The 17152-nt window shown below is 39.9% G+C and overlaps 1 protein-coding gene across 1 annotated transcript in view; it reads left to right on the top strand.

The window, feature by feature from the left end:
- The first annotated feature begins 525 nt into the window (after window positions 1-525).
- TRPM5 (transient receptor potential cation channel subfamily M member 5) overlaps window positions 526-17152 on the top strand; it is a 51898-nt gene continuing 35271 nt past the window's right edge. Inside the window, exons 1-6 of the mRNA XM_074842386.1 lie at window positions 526-623; window positions 2240-2341; window positions 11691-11761; window positions 13101-13272; window positions 14269-14449; window positions 15999-16165. Coding sequence (XP_074698487.1) covers window positions 13156-13272; window positions 14269-14449; window positions 15999-16165 — 465 coding nt within the window. The 5' untranslated portion in view covers window positions 526-623; window positions 2240-2341; window positions 11691-11761; window positions 13101-13155. The remainder of the gene's footprint in view (window positions 624-2239; window positions 2342-11690; window positions 11762-13100; window positions 13273-14268; window positions 14450-15998; window positions 16166-17152) is intronic.

The following is a 17152-nucleotide window of genomic DNA, read 5'->3' on the forward strand; positions in this document are numbered from 1 at the left end:
TGTTTTAACTGTTGCTGAAAACATGCAGAGATTTTTCCTCTTCCTTGCATTTGCCATTGCTGTGAAACTTCACCACATGAACACACACAGAAACGGACATAGCCAGACAGATACAGACTTAGTTGCCACCAATAACACTGATCTTTTAAGTTACAGGCCAACCACTGTCCAAAGAAAAAAACAAACATGACCCATCAATGTCTCGGTTTAATAATCAAAGGGGCAGAAATGGGAATCTGTTGAGGATGCAGCAACTCAAATGTTATCTTAGAAGACGCAGTTCAACTCAAAGAACATTCAGATAAAAGTTTCACCTTATAAGACAAAGGAATGTAAGTAATAAGTCATTGCACATACACTGGCAGCATGAGCAAGACAGTGGGAAGAGCTGAATAAACAGCGTCATGTATTTGCAGCATAGCAGGTGCATTCAGCAGCTTACAAAACTTTTAATCTCAGTGATCTGTAAGATAGTCATCAGTTATGAATCTTCATACTGAAGATCATTTCCCTCTTAGCAGATTGACGTGAAGGCTGGAAAGCTACCAGGAAGGGAGACAGATGCATGGGTGTGATGACTGGCCAGAGTGGCCAGCAAGCCTTACTACAACTCTCCAGAAAAGGTAATGAAACTGTCTAGGAAACAGGTTAATAATAAACACATCCTGCTTTGAGCAGAAGGGAGAACATACAAAAAAAGGTTTGCCTGACAGAATACTGCAGTTTAAATAGTAGTTAGAAAGATAAAAACATAGAGGATTTCAACAGAGAAGACACTTGCAGAAGAATAGTGCAGGAGGGACTGAGATGGTCTTACTCAGGGCCTGGTACATGAAGAGTTTAGCCTCAGACCCAGTGTTGTTCCTTAATTGTAGATTAAGCTAAGCAGAGGAGAACTTCTACTTGGTCTATGACTTTCACAGTCTCAGCACCCAGTGCTTTCTGACAAATCCAGACAGATATAGCCAGTGCCTTCAACCATACATTCCAATCCGGTTCAGCTTTCAGAGAACATTTCTTGATTAAGGTCCCGCTTAATTCAGGTTTTCATACTTAAAGCAACAGTCACCATTGTAACAAAGATCAAAGATAAAGGACTTTTTATGACTGTGATGCAATGGAATTTAATACAATTATATTCATAGAAATATGAGGATTAGCAGAAACATGGATAGTTAAAAAATAGTGACATATGAACATATAAAGAAAATTTTAAAGCAATCCACAGTAGTTATACAGGTCATCATGAGAGAAATAAAATCTGCTGTTCTCTTGAATAGATAGAATTTAGATATCTGACTGTTTTATGTCATTTTATATTCTAATCAAAGGGATGTCAGAGATACATTTTCTAAAGATTTTAGAAACAAAGCACAAAGGAATCCAGGCTTGCAGAAGAAAGGTGAATTTAAAGCCTATGAAAATAGCAAAATCTGTATTGAGGACACTGAATACTTATGGCATACATCAACATGCCAAAAAACTGAAAGCCCCAGTACAAACATATAGGAATCATACCACTTATTTTGATAGTGAAGGACAAAAATATTTGAAGAAACACATTACTGTGATCATGAAAAAGTTGAAAAGCTTGGGCATATCTTTGGCTTCTTCAAAGTAGCTTTGATTCCCAGCAGTCAACTAAGCTGCAATAATTTATACCAAATGAGGTCTGTTATATATCAAGAAAGCCCCACAGGCAAGTTACCTAAGGAAGCATGGAGATACAACATTTGTACTCTAAATACAGAATAAATCCCTTAAACAAATTCACTTTTAAGGCTGACATGGCGTGCACCAAAATTTGAAGTTACAGTGAAGATAAGCGGACAGTGTTTGTTTGGAAACCTAAATCATTAAGAGAGCACTTAGACTGCAGACACGTGCTCTGGGAAATTTGTTGAAGATTTCTGTAGCTGGGGAAAGCATGTGACTCTTCTCAAAGGGAATGAAGGATTAGTTACTGATACAGTTACTCAACATCTAAGTTATTGCAATAATTTGAAAAATTAATTTAGAAAATACATTCACCGCTGAAGTCCATTCCTTCTGGTTGTTTCTGATAACTATGCTCCACTGCTGCCGCAGAGAAATGCTTATTATTTGCATCTCCACCTGTTTCACAGGGCTTATTTTCATCCCAGAGAAAAGCTATCAGTGTCATTATACACCAGCAACGTTTACTTTTATTTTCATAGGGTGCCAAGTAATCTGGTAACATCTTCCTCTTCCCAAATAGGAAGAGGGAGCAGCAGCAGACAGCACTGGTAACAGTAGCCACTCAACACAGCTTCAGCCCTGCAGATGGATGGTCACACCTGTTGCAAAGGACAGCCAACAGGTAGGATCACTATCTGTGTATTAAGAGATGCTTGTGATTCAACCAAGAGGAAATCAAAACCTCACATTTTCTTTCCACTTCATCATCTGTGAGTAATCAGCAGTGATATAAAACAGGCATTGCTACTCTTTCTTCCTTTTGAATATGAAGTATATGTAAAACTTCCACATTTTCTGTATCAGGAATTTCACCAACTACTTGTTGGTGTGCTTTGTCTAGGTTATAGACTGCTTTCTGTAGTGTTTTTTGTGTTCAGTGCTTTGGTTTTCTTACATAAATAGTAGCCAACTTACTGTATTTATCCTGTTCTGCAATTAGACGTCAGCAATGTTCTACTATTGCACTCTCCACTATTTAGACAACCTTTTAGCTTGCACTAGGAATAACCCTTTGAATCTTCATAGACTCTTGTGTCTAGCTGAACCTTGGCAACTGTTTTGGCCTGATATTAGCAGACTGCAGAACTACTACAGTCAGGCAGTTGTCTACGATACAGCTCTTTCTGAGACAGCGAAGTACAGAGGTGAACCCGTGACTTCTACTCTCCCACACTCTAGGTTTCTACTCTATGGGATTCTTCTACCAGCCCCATTAGTTTAGGACATGAATGTACGCTAACATAACCGTACACTGGGTGACTCTGTTTTCCTCTTTCAAGTGTTCACTGTTCTCTCCTAACCCTAACCCCTAACCCCAACCCTAACCCTAGCATATAGCTTCCTTACAGCCATCTGAGAAGAGTAAGATTGACCTATGATTTACAAATCAGTTTGGTCAGTTATGGAACATAACTTTAGAGATGGCAGGGAATTTCTATAAATATTCTTGTTCATTCCTCCACCTCCAAGTTTCCTCTCAATAAAAAGCAGAGGTTGCAAGCAGGAAAACAACTGATCAGGGCAACACTTTGAATGTGTATAAACATCAAGTGAAGGGAAGCACCTGTTATTCTATTTCTCTCTTACAGCATGTTAACCTCGTCAAGCACAGAATTCACCACGTTTGAAGATTTAGCTCCTGCTTATAACTGGCCATGAGTACACCTGCCAGCAGAACTGATATAGACCTAGGGAAAGCACATGCATATGGGGAAGCAACTGGGAATTTTAGTACACAGTGAACTTGACAGACTTGGAATCCTATGCCAGTACGTGCCTCTTGTCCATCTGCAGGCAGAGATGTTCCAGAGTATCCCAAACATATAAGAATAAGTGAGAGGTCCCTCTTTCTCCTATACACTGAAGCAGTCCTTAACAACCTTAGGTCAACTATTTTCATATATGTGCCACGTTCAGACACTTTCTTCTGTGCCTTGCAGTTTTTTTATAATCTCCTCGTTCATTTGGATCCGATCAGAACCCATCTGATAAGTAACCTAAGGAAGAGTGCCCAAGAGCAAATTGGCTATGATTTGCTGCAAGTGTGGGTTAAAAATTAATGCTATCCAGAGGAAAAAAAGAAAGGACGGGCTTCCTTGTAGTGGGTGATAGGCATATATTTAAAATCTAGGGTTTGCAGGGCTTGCTTTATGCAAGAGATCCAAATTTCTAAAAAATCATTTTAAAAAAATACATCATTGTGCATTCAATGGATCTGATTTCTAGATGTGCAACACGGCCCAGTGAACTCAGGTGCTTAAGCCTGAGGCTTCCTGACATTCACAACCACATCCAAATGCAACTTCAGTTTTGTAGTTAATGGAAAAATAGAGATTCATTTCTTATCCAGGGAAAAGCTTAGAACAGTCGATGAACAATTTTGCCACTACCGTTCCTGCACAATGCACTAAGTTCAAAATTGTTTCTGCAGTTTCATTATATTTAAGAAAACAGACTAAATTATTTTCCTAAGGTCTGGAATTCTCAAAGTACACCTTATATATGGTTTATGCAAAAGAGATTATTGGTTTTGAATATACTTCCCCTTTGAGCTTTCAAAATTTGCCTAAAGCACTGAACAAGCTTTTATAGATTATGAAAGTGGTCCCACAAGGAAACACAGGGAAGGGTTTTTTCCCCCCCCCCCTGTAAAAATTGCTCTTTTCTATAAAAGAATGCATGTCTACAGGCATGAAATTGAAAAAAAAAAATTGTACACATGACAAACGTGAAAAGAGGTAAAGATTATTTTAGCATAGCTTGTAGAATTTGTAAAGATTGGTACTTAGCTTAATGCTAGGGGCTAACTTTGTGAAGTCAGCTATTGGCATCAAGAGAAACATTTGTGAATTTTTGCAGATTCTACAAGTATGATCTATTAAGATCTTAATGAATGAAAAATACTAGCTGATCTGAGCAAAACCGCACTAGACTATTTCAAGCCTTTCTAGTTCCCAAGGGCTGGTCCTTTTTATTTTCTAATACTTCTGCTATCAGTAGTACTCATTTGCCAGTGTCCATGTACAATCCAGCTTCAACTAATATTTTCAGGTATGGTTTTGTCTGCCTTCTCTGAACATTGCCATTCCTGAAGCACTTGTTTTGAATTGGAACTATTCCCACGTTCTTATATTTTCTTTCAGCATGAACTATGGCTGTGGTTTCGCAGTACATTATTTTCAGGAGTCTGCGTGTCATGCTGTATACCACATTAGTGAACTGATTTTGCTGAAAAATGACTTGGCAAAAATGAGTTCTTTTTAAGTGAACTCAGTCTGATTCACTGGGAGGCCACACAAGAGTTGTGTTGGCACAGCTTCAAAGTGGCATGCCATGCTGTGGGAACGGAGCAGTGAAGGTCCAGGAGTATTTGAAGCTAGTGTTGGCCTCCCCCCACACCCCATATACAATGTGCTATGTAAGCACAGCCAATTCCTTTATCTGAATCGAGCAGGGTTGCTCTGTGTTTTCTCTCATCTGTTCTATCTGCTCCTTCCATTGTTTACTTCCCTGATGTCTACATTTGCCTTTTATTGCCTCTCCACCCTCTCAGGTTTTCTCCCCAGAATAAATCCACTTCTGTGAAATTCACTGGCTGACATCCGTATGCAAATTTCTGCAAACTCACTAAAATTACAGTATTCAAATAACCTCTGGTGTTCTTTACTGTGTTAAGCAGATGAAGACAGAAACAAAAAAGACAAAGTACCTATATTTGCATTAGCATTTTGCACATTCATTTGTTAAAGGCTTGGTGCTAACCCTACCCAAACCAAAGCACAATCCCCTCTCCTAGAAACTAATGGGAAGGCTCCTGCAAATACTCGATTTGCCTTGCATGCCTGGGTCCTGGCAATTACAGGAGGCATCAGGCTCCAGAGCCATACCCTAGAAATGTTAAAACAAAGTCTATGCTGGATCAGTAACAAGGCTCTCTTCCCACACATCTTTTTATAGCTTGCTGGTTTTGATCAGGTTTTTAAAATAAATTTTTTTCCTCCTCTGTTTTGATTATTGACTATGCAGAGATACAGTAAAGAGGAATTACTTGAAATAACATTCTATAACAACTGCTGTTCTAGAAAGTAAACTGACAACACTGATGTTTTTGAAAGCTTCTAGTGGGGCCACAATTCACATAAACACAACTGGAAATTTAACCCAAACTTCTGTTTTACTAGGCCACTCCTATGCTTCACTTCTTTGCATGATTTTGCTTCAAGTTCCTTGTTTCTATTAATGTTTGCCCCTGTCTGGCCCTGTGTCTGCAAGCTCATAAAATCTCCAGTTAGTGAACACATTCCCAAGGTTGCTGTCAGCCTCAACTATCCTCTCTCTCTGTCCTAGTTGAAGTGTGGAGAAACCTTCCCATAGGTTATTTGCTGTGTACTCGTTGCATCCCTCCAGCTCTCACCTCTGGCAGTTAATGACTGTTCTGAGCCCTCCTGTCTGATCCGAGAGAAGCGTAGTGTACTACAGTTCAAGCTGCACTTGTCATGACAGTCACATTTCTTTTGTTCCCTTTTTCTATTCATGCAATTCTCAAATATTTATTTGCTACAGACATGACAAAGCCCTATGCAGGACAGCTGGCCATGATTTCTACTGGTGGATTTCACCATCCCTAGGTCTTTATGCTTTATTTAGCAATTCCTTGGCAATCATAGCAGATTTGTCATTAGGCTGTAATGCAGAAACGTTTCAGGCATCATTACCAGAATTTGAATGTGCTAATTCCTGACAAACATTTTCCACAGCTGCAACATAAATATAAGCAAGGTAACAGGTATAATGGCACGTAGATGCGTACACAGTCTCTCACACAGATATGTATAAGTTTATTTTCCCTAACAAGTACTTCTTTTTGTCTCACATCATATGTTTATATTCCCACAGCACATTTAGATATTTTTCCCTTCCTGGATTCTAATTAATGCCTTCTCATACCTCCCCTTCTCCATTGCATTTACCCTTGATTAAAATACTGGTTTTATTTCTTCACACTTAAACATACACACCAGTTAGAGTCCATCCAATTCATCTTTGGACCACACACGGAAATTGAGTATCAATTTTGCAGCCTTTACTCTGCCCTTCACTTCTCTGGTTTTCTTTATACTGATGCCCTGCATCTGTTTTGTTCTTCATATTTATTATGTTTTAATTCCAGACAGGAATGAAAACGTGGCTACTATTGGAAGCAAATAATTCCATTACACTGTTGCTGGCACTGGCCCAGTAAACTCACTGATGCAATTTTCCTTGAGCGAGTACTTGCACTGAAGTCAGTAGGAGCATTTCCATTAGTAAAGTTACATAAGCATATGGTATCTTGAGGATCAGAGCTGCAGACACATACCCATCTCTTAGGGTTGTGATAACAGGCAGGTTAAGGTCAAGTTCTTTGGGTCACAACATACAGACTCCATCACAATGGAGGACTGCGGCCTGGTGGCTTTACTTGCTCCCTAACCAGTGGTTTAAGGGTTTCATTCTTTCTAAGGAAGTATTTCTCCAAGTGTGGCTACTATTGAATCCCTGGGCAGCCTTGTTATCATTCTTCCCTTGAGCCCGTTAATTGCTGTCCTCGCCACGAATATAAAGAACACATCTTTCCTATCACCCTTGTGCACTGGTAGGCTATTAGATTCTCATTTTCCCTTCCTGCAGTCTTCTCTGCTTTTGGTTACACAATTCTAATTTGCTTAAGCTTTCATTCTCTTTTAGTGCAAAGTCTCTGTCTGTTCTTGTTGTTGCTCCTGCTCAAACCTTCTCCAGCTGGTCTGTAATTCCGCTGAAACCTGGCACCCAAACCCAAACAGACTATTGCAGCTAAAGCTGTTCTGACGAACAGCTGAGCTACTTCATGCAGACAATCCTGTTTATGCTGTCTTATACAGCACTGGTCTCTCGCAAGAGCAGCACAGCATTGCTCACTGATGTTTGCTCTGCCTGTAACCCTCAGATCCTTTCCAGCAGGGCTGCACTTTAGCCCATGGTATCCCGTTACATGTGTTGGAAGCTGATCCTGCTCGAGTGAAGTTCATTGTATTTGTCTCAGTTGCAGTTTCCCCCTTACTATTCACTTGCATCATCACTGAGCTCCCTCTTTTTCTGACCGATGGGTAAGGCTCACTTTTCATTAGGATTGCTAGCTCACCCTGCACCAGTAAGGGCACAATAATTGGTGGTCTTCTGCTCCTCATGAAAGCATCCTTTAAAAGTTTATAAACCAATGGATTTGCTCCATCTGCCACTGAAGCTAAGGGGGGGCCTTTGTGACTGATTTAACATCAGCAATACTGGGCCTACTGTATTACTATATTTAATCATTTCACCTACATATTCAAATGTACTCCTTGAGTGGGTGGAGGAATCTGATAGTGATTAAAAGTCAGGGTGTGTCCCAGCCTGCCAATCAGCATACTAGTATGAAGGAGAATTCTTACACTGCTAAGTCCTGAGAGCTAATGACTACCATACGCCTACTCTTTATCGAACCATTACCCACGAAGACAACAATTGAGGTCAAGCCATCCCCTGACTGGGCCCATTTTCACAAGATATGTTTGAAAGGCTCAAATTTGACCTCTCTTCCTTCCCTGGACACAGCCTAACCCTGGTTAAAATCTAAAGAAAGGATGGAACAGACCCACGTTCTTGTCACCCATCTGGAGGTGAATCTGTCGTTTGTTACTGCACAAGGAGGAAGCTGCACATTCACAGTGGGCTAAGGACAGTGACAATAGCTGGAAAGAGCCTGTGGAAAGCTGGGGGAAATGGCAAGAGAAGTTTTAGGGGAAAAGGAGGCTGGGGAGAGAAGGCGCAGCAGAGGAGTGGTAAGGAAGCAGAGACAAGAGGGAGAATGGTCCAGAAAGGGCCGTACATAGGGGTCAGAATGTTTCTCTGTGGGGTTCTGATCTCATCACTTTTTCTGGATAAATCCTTCAGGAAAGAATCTCTGCACAGATTCCCCTTGAGGAGTTTCCCTACAGCCATCACAACTGTCCCCCTGAAGTTATACCTTCCTGACAATTTCCTACATTCCAGAAATCTAGAAAGCCCAAATAAGAAGTTAGGACTAATCAAAATGCACTAAACAGCATTAGGACCTGCAAACTCCAGCATCACAAGCACTGGTTGTACAATGGTACAATTCTAACAGCTCCCGTTTATGAGGTTAAAGAAATAGTGATTCATGAGACTGGCTGACACCTGGAATGAGTTAATCAGGCCATCCCTAATGTAAATGACATTGACTCACATTTCCAGATGTAGGTGGAACTGGCAATTGTCTTTTCCTCATAATTGTCTTAACTTGCTTTGCTAGTTAGAAATAGTTTTCTAGGTTATATTTCAAATCTGGTAATCATTAGAAGTACATTCTTTCCATAGATGTTTGTATTTATAGTCAATGGGAACATCTAGGACAGAGTTTGACCTACAAACTTAAATATGTAGCAGCAGCCTAGATAGAAAAATCTGTACTTAAGTCTGAACCAGAACTAAAGTAAGATTGCTTGATATATATATATATACACACACATATGTACACAAAATTTAACATATGAATGCACACACTGGGGCAGACAAGATTTTTGTGGCTTCCCCCCCACACCCCTTAAGTATTTCTGATTGCTTGCCTTTAAGTAATCTTTTCATCAAATTTAATACAATGGCACTCTCACAGATAATGGAGGGGAAAATCTCTAGATACTGGGATTAAAAGAAAGTTGGAATCTTCTACAAAGCTTAACTGAAAATAGTATATGGAAATGGAGAAAGTTGCAAAGTACTGGTCATCCCCCACTGTTTTTTCCTCCAGCTGTGTTATAGCCTTTTGTCTTTCTTTTGCTTTCCTCCCTACCTTTCCTCTCATCCAAAAAGTGCTTAGACCATGCTCCTCTTTAGGCTATCTGCCTGTTCTTTCCCAAGGCACAGACTTATTCCAGGCCCTTGCAATTAAACAATACTCTATGATGTTACAGTGATGCAACCTGACCGTAGTTAAGCTGACTGCAGTGGAATGTCATGACTTTGACCACAAAGATTTGACCCAATTACTGTGACCTGACACACTTGCAATCTAGTACAGCCTGAAGTCTCAAAGCAACAGCCCTTGAAACCACTAGAGACTTGCGTGAAAGCTGGAACCAAGCAGAACGAGACTGAATTAAACCCAGGAGAAAGGCACTCCAGAAAAGTGTAATTCTATTACACAGTTTGTTAATACACGCTTACTTTGCTTGTTAGAGGACATTGGGCGAGATGTCCACACGCTTTTTAAGAACAGAAGTCTTTGTCATTTCCTTCTAGATTGTTGAGCTGACTACATCCTCTTCTGAATCTGTATTCAAATCCTGGGGACATACCACAGTCTGCGTGCGGGTGCGGACCGATGGGTGTGAGGACCGATGGGTGTGAGGTGACGCTGCACTGCAGCGCCGGGTAGTGGCAAGGCGATGCGCGGTATGTGAACGGCTCCGTGCAGCGATTCTGCCCCTAACAGCGAGGGCTTATGCTGCAGTAGCTGAGACAGCTGTAGAAGGAGGTAAGGAAACATGTAATGTGGTCAGCCTTTATGCTTAAGAACCACCTCTGCAAATCTTATGCAGCCGTTTTTTTTCTGGTGGTTTTGAAACATTCATAATATAAGGAACTCCTGGTTTTGGTTTTTTTCCACTTGCATCATATCTATAGAGCAGACTTTTAAATCTTCTTCCCCACCCCTTTAAATACCAAAGCAACATTTCCTTGCTCCGTTAGCACCACTGGGTGGAACCTTGAACTGACATGGAACATCTGCACCTATACATTACTGCAATCATACTGAAAGCCACAGTATTTATTCCTTGGAAGTCAAGCAACAGGTAGAAAATAAAGCAAGAAAAAATGTCCAAGTGTCAAATCTCACTAAAAACAAAACAACAGAAAAAGCAAGCTACTTCGCATTACTCATTGGTTTTGTCTGTAAAAGCTCCTGAAAGCTGCATGGAGAAACTTAGGAGATACCACTCCATAACAGTCCAGGTTCTCATCTAGTGTAGATTCTCAGATCCTTATAGGGCTACACTATATTCTTGCATGGATAACATTCAGAATCCTGCATAATTTCTGGACTTGTTTTGCCATTCTGTCAGCACCACTTTTCTGCTCTTGATGCTGGAATTCCTGGCTTGGAATATGAACGCAAGAACAGCTGTAGAAGATCATAACAAATTCCATTTAGCTCTGTATCCCATCACAGATGACGGCCTGCAGGGACGCTGAAGAAGTGGTATAAGAACGGGACGGAAAGATGAAGTAATACTTCCCCAAAACAAGCTCTCAGTCTCTAATATCATGGTTCAGAGCCTGCTTGATAAAACCATGGAGAAAAGTAGTGCCCTGTGCAGTGCCAGTTAATAGCTGCCTTCTTTACTTTCCAGTCTTATAAAAGCTCGTGATCAAAGCTTCTGTTTCTGCATCTTATCTATTTCTGTCTCCTTCAGTGTTGTTCACTACCATTGAGAACCAGAATTCCTAAACTGAAAATCAAATAATGTGCTATTTCTGGAAAAAAAATAATTATCCAAATGCAAGAATATTCCTTATAAATCTCAGCAGCTCAGTGTCTTTATTCCCAAAGAGAAGTCATGGATAACCACATGATCAAATTTTGCAAGCTAGGATCTAGAAGTAGACTTAAAATTAATCACTTGGGGCCTACCTATGAGGCCAAATTATCCATCACATTACTTCATAAATTGTTACCTATTCAAGTTCGTTGCTTGTCTGTCAATACAAATAAACATGTACTATCTATGACAGTGATGAATGGTGACTAAATGTACCCTGGAAATTCAGTTCTGAATACTTTTTTCTAATTAAAAATCCTTTGTTCTGCCAGCAAGTTCCAGGAAATGATTTCTGTACTTTAGAATAGTCAAAATGTGTTATTATGACTCTGTTAACTTTTTTTTTCCCCCCAGAATACTGTCTTCTATGCTCTTAGGAGATAAAGCTGCATATCTCCAGTGGAAAAACGGACTCAAAGAAAAAGGTGGGCTTTGCTGTGACTACCATTATTGATGGTTCAAAAGAAGTTCTTTTAGCTAAGACTCCTAACTGGACTAGCCTGATATCCTAGTGTTCAGAATAAACACTTAATTCTCTCTAGAACTGACTAGCATGCAGGGAGAAGAATAACAGCGTCTTTAAAGCTTTGATCTCTGATAGAAGTTTGGGGGCTGGCTGCAGAGGTGTGGAATAGCTGTAGGAGAAACAAATTACGAGAGGGTCCTTTTCAGAGGCAGATCGGAGAAGAGGGCAACTCCCAAACAGGCTCCCGAGAGACTTCCCAGCGCAGAGGAAGAGCCGGAGGGCTTGCTCCCTCTGCTGGAGCATCCCAAGAGACCCATCACAGACCTGCTAGTTTGACCCGCTTTTAAATCCACAGCAAATCTCTTAGACTAGGGAATAAAGGTTAATGCAGGGTTGATTGCCATTGCTGGCTTACTATCACAAGGGTTTTTTAAAGGACTGAATATGCACTTGAATATGCAGATGAAGGCAGAGGGGAGAGAGCTATTTAATTGCTTTTGTTTTGAAAAGAAACAAAAGAAGGCATACGAGTTGAAATCTATTTTTCAAATCACAACGTAGGAAAAGCAAGCAGACCTTTTCAGTGTCTCATATAATGTAGAAGAACAACTCTTGTTATGTGACCTTTGCTCTTGGGCAGATTACTCGTCATTCCTGTAGCCATGTACAGAGAAAACCACCTGTCTTTTTGAACTGTATGTTCTTGTGGAGTACAGCCTGGCCTTAAATACTTTGGCTTATGAGTAAATAGCCAATTCCTACAGCAAACAGAGAGTAAACCTCTCCTAAAGCATCCTCAGATGAATGCAATGTCATCACTCAGTTATTTAGTGTTCATGTTGGATAAGTCATAGTAACATGATGCATAACGACATCAAGAAACCGTGACTCAGGTACTCACTGACACAGCTCTACTCTTGCTTGCAATAGTTTGTGGCCAAGGCTCCTCTTTCTCTCTTGTAGAATTAGGGTCACCTTTGGGCTATGAGACATCCTGTGTGACTTTGGACAGATTACAGGATCTTGCACCTTGCAGCTCAGCTTTCTGTCTGCTGAAAGAGAGTCGAGAGCACCTTACTCCTTCATGCCTTTTTATAACCAGCTTTGGTACCTAGCTTTGGTGTGGAATCTGCCTCCTCTTGTATATAACATCCAGTATCTGGTACAAACACCTCTAATTTTAGCTGAACCTTATAAACTTAATAGTAAAAGAGTAAAATATTTGACTAAAAACTCAGCTAGATATAAATTAATGGATTTTGTGGCCTCTCCAGTTTAAACAACTTCTCATTTTCCAGTTTTCTGTCATCTCAGTGACCGCATTGGTCTACTGGTGATCACCTTACAAATTCAATGGAGGAAATGGAAACCAAGCTCTGCAGCAGCGACAAAGAGGAAGCTTTCAAAAGGGAACTGCCATACTGCATAGGAGAAATAGACTTCACAGCTTCTGGGAAGAAACGTGGAAAGGTACAGCACTGAGCAGTTCTAACCCTTTAACAGCATTGCTGTTGTTCAGCTGTTACTTCTTAGCATTAATTGTAGAGGCTGTAATAGTGAGGGTCAATGTGCCACAGTGCAAGGCACCATGTTGTACTCAAAGTAGGGACCATACCTTCCTGAGCATGAATATGATTTAAAATAAGGCCTAATAATACACAGAAGTCAATCACTTGACTTGCACTGACATGCTACAAGTACAGTTGATCACTTCTTCCTTTTTAAAAAAAAAAAAAAAAAAAAATCAATTATGTGCCCAGCTTCCTTCATTTTACATTTCCCTCTTTTAACTTCTTTCTACCAGGAATTAATCACTATGAATTTCAACATTTTAAACATACTTTTGAGCCATTTCAAGACTCTCCTTAAAGTTCTCTATCTCTATTCTGCTAATATGCAGAGAAGGATGTACATGAACAGACCCACCTCCTCACTAGTCCCTTGCATACATTAGTGCTAGAGCAGAAGGAATTCCTAGGATCAGAAATCCACCTTAAGATTTTGTTTCATCATAAAGTCTTAAGCACAAAGCCAAAATATATACGGAACAGGATAGAAGCCATAGATTCAGGTAACACGTCCTCAAAAACAGACACATGAAATCAGGTAAATGTTTCAGCTAGTGCAGAAACAAGAAACACCCAAGAAATTTATTGGCTTTGCCAGACTGCCGTGGAACTGAAGGCAGTTCAAGAGGAATAGCAACATTAAAAGGAGAGCACAATATGTCAGTCTGCAACATAAAATTCACCCATGGAACCGAGCCAGTTAGGGAGATGGCAGTTATACAGAAGCCTGCTAAATTCATCCTAGTATTTAGTTCTCTGTCAGGTCTTGCTCAAATAATTTTTTCTTAAGTAACCAAAGTTGATGATAAATTTCCCTCTGCGTTCACCATGAATAATGTATCTACTGTATCCTACTGTCCCATTATTATTCAGTGGTTTTTTTGTTTGTCTTTTGAAGTTTATTAAGGTCCCAAGTACCGTTCATCCTGGAATTATATTCGAAGTTATGCTCAACAAATGGAAGCTACCTGCTCCCAATTTGGTCGTCTCTTTAGTAGGGGAAGAAGAAAATTTCCAGATGAAGCCTTGGCTACGGGACACCTTAAAAAAAGGACTTACAAAGGCAGCTCAAAGCACAGGTTAGTGCTTTAGGCTTTAAAGAAGGAATTTATATCCCTGCTGGCACCTAGCATCCGGTGATCTTTTAATGTCAGTGGGCCTGCTCACATAATTATTTTTGGAAGTTCAAGGCGTTGCTGAATGCAGCCTACAACCTGTATTTAAATAGCTTTGAAAATGAAAGTTACTGTATTAGAAACAGCAAAAATAAGTTATTTCAAACCAAATTACTTTAGGCAACCATTCCTGAAGTATAAACTTACCTGATGTTATTCCCTCAGAGATGACACTAGAAAGATAGCATGAGATGGGATCAAATACACTGTTCCTCTTTGATGCCATAGCAAAAAACAATTCTTAAGAGAGAATAGCAATTTGATAAGAAGAGTGAATTTAGGTCAAAACTTAGAATTCTTGTTTTCTCCATTCTCACCTTTTAGCTACCAGTCAAAATCATGTTACAATAGTTTTTATTTTTTGAAAATAGTTTTCTTCAAATTTAAGAGTGGAACACACTTTGTTAGACTATGACTAGACTCAAGTTTAAACCAGAAAGCCATGGTAATTTATAACACAAAATAAGTCACAGCTTGCTTTCTCCCTGCCTGTTCACATGAATGACAAGATTAGTGAAAAGCATTTAAAAACAAAACCAAACCAATCAGTGTCTGGGAATATGAATGGAAGTGGCTTTCATTTAAGATGTCTTTTTTTTTTCCCCTTAACTTTATAAAAATACCTGCAAAACGAAGTGAAAATACCTGTAAGCATTTCACTGCAAGCTCTTGGTTTAGCTTCACTGGTTCAGACAAGATTGTAACAGTTTTGCTTTGTGTAATCAAACAGCCCAGTACCGAAGCTCTTTTTGGTACTTATGGACCACACAGATATTCTCTAGCTCCAGCTGCCTTCTATACTTAAGACTGGACAGCATCAAGATCTCTAGTTCCTTTACGTTACATATTTGAAAAAGGTTGGTTCGCTGTTTACCTAGGGTTCTCCACATTCTTTGTCAACATAATAATACTGCTGTAAATCCTGCTCTCCTGAAGACTTCACTCTCCAGCACACACAAGAACAAGAGAAAGAGAACACCAGATTAGGCAGGTTATGCCCCAGCTCTTCCACTACCAGGTGATTGCACGGGACTGTTTAGTCCTCAGTTCAAGCCAACAACTTCCTCCACCCCATCCCTTTGCTCTTCCTTGTGCAACAATCAGACCTGCTTGCTATAGGGATGTTTCTGCTCATATTTAGGCAGTAGGTGACTTCTGACTAGACACAGCATTCTTGATGGGTGTATTGACATCAGGGTAAAGATGGCAACGCTGCATCACACATATGAAGCACATTTGCTTGGGCATATAATTTCTTCTTGTTTTCCTTATTAAAGTCTTACATACTTTGTATGTATTTTAATTCTAAAAGTTACAGTCCATCAAGACCTGTCTACAGTTTATCTATATAAAAAAACCTTAAATCCAGTAGTGCAAGCAATGTTACTTGACACACAAACATGTTCAATTATAAAAAAAAAATTATCTAACTATTTTTTAAAAATAATTTCAGGTGCCTGGATTTTTACCAGTGCTTTACGTGTAGGAATAACAAGATACTTAGTGCAAGCAGTCCGAGATCATGCACTGGCTAGTACTTCATCCAGAGTAAAAGTGATTGCCATAGGAATAACTTCACTCAGAAAAATTCAGCACAGACAAATTCTGGACGACACAAAGGTATTTTTTGCTTATTCTACTCATGAGACGGGACCGTTCAGAAGTAAGCTGCCCCTTTACAAAATTTGGAAGTAGTAGTCAGAACAACGTTGATCTAACTTAAAAACAAAAGTGGGGTTTAAAGTGTGTTTGGGGGGAAACAGAAATAAAGAGCTGGACGAATTGTTAGACCCTAACGTTTCTGTGTGCTGTGCACTCAGTATACTTGGCAGCAATTCTGAAAATATCCAGCAGGTGACAGCATTGGACATCAGCTCAGCGACCAGAGTAAGGACGAACGTCAGGAAAAAAAATCAGGCATCATAAGTACCTTTAATATTTTTTTTCTCTCGTCCGCTTACTGCCAGAAGCGCTTACTCCAAGCTATTTCATAAGTACTGTAAAAAGTATATTTTTCTAGTATGGAACACAAGCCATAAATATTTCAAGCCCAAGTTTTCTTAAGTAGTCATTGAATTGGTGTCTAATATGCAAAAACTTGCTCAACACACCAGGCCAAAAATGCTGGCCATGCATTTTGACTACTTATTGGGAGCTCTGGGGACTTTGGCATTCAGGTCAAAGCAATCAAAGTTCTTGGGGGGAAAAAAAAACCAACCCAAACCAACCACCGAGTAAAAAACCTCACCCAACAGAACAGTTGCTTGAAAACGTCAGGACAAGTTGATGCTTAATTGACCTGGAGGTAGAGAAAAAAAAAAATTATGGCATGACTTCCTTGTCACTGGATATAGAGTCTTTCCTAAGGAAAATATTATAACAGTAAAGTAGGTGTGTAATGACAGTGAATGACAGTTCCCCTGTGCTATTTTACTTCCCTGCAGAAGCTAAGAAACAAGTGACAAACACAGCCCTTCGAACTCACACCTAGTTCTTCTCTCAGATAGGCTAGCAAGTACCAGCTAGCAACTGAGAGACTGCCAGCCCATATCAGCTATTTATTGTCATTGGGATTCCCCTTTTTCCATCCTTTTTGCTGAGGACAGC

The sequence above is a fragment of the Strix aluco genome, chromosome 16 (genome assembly GCF_031877795.1).
Source record: "Strix aluco isolate bStrAlu1 chromosome 16, bStrAlu1.hap1, whole genome shotgun sequence".
NCBI lineage: Eukaryota > Metazoa > Chordata > Aves > Strigiformes > Strigidae > Strix > Strix aluco.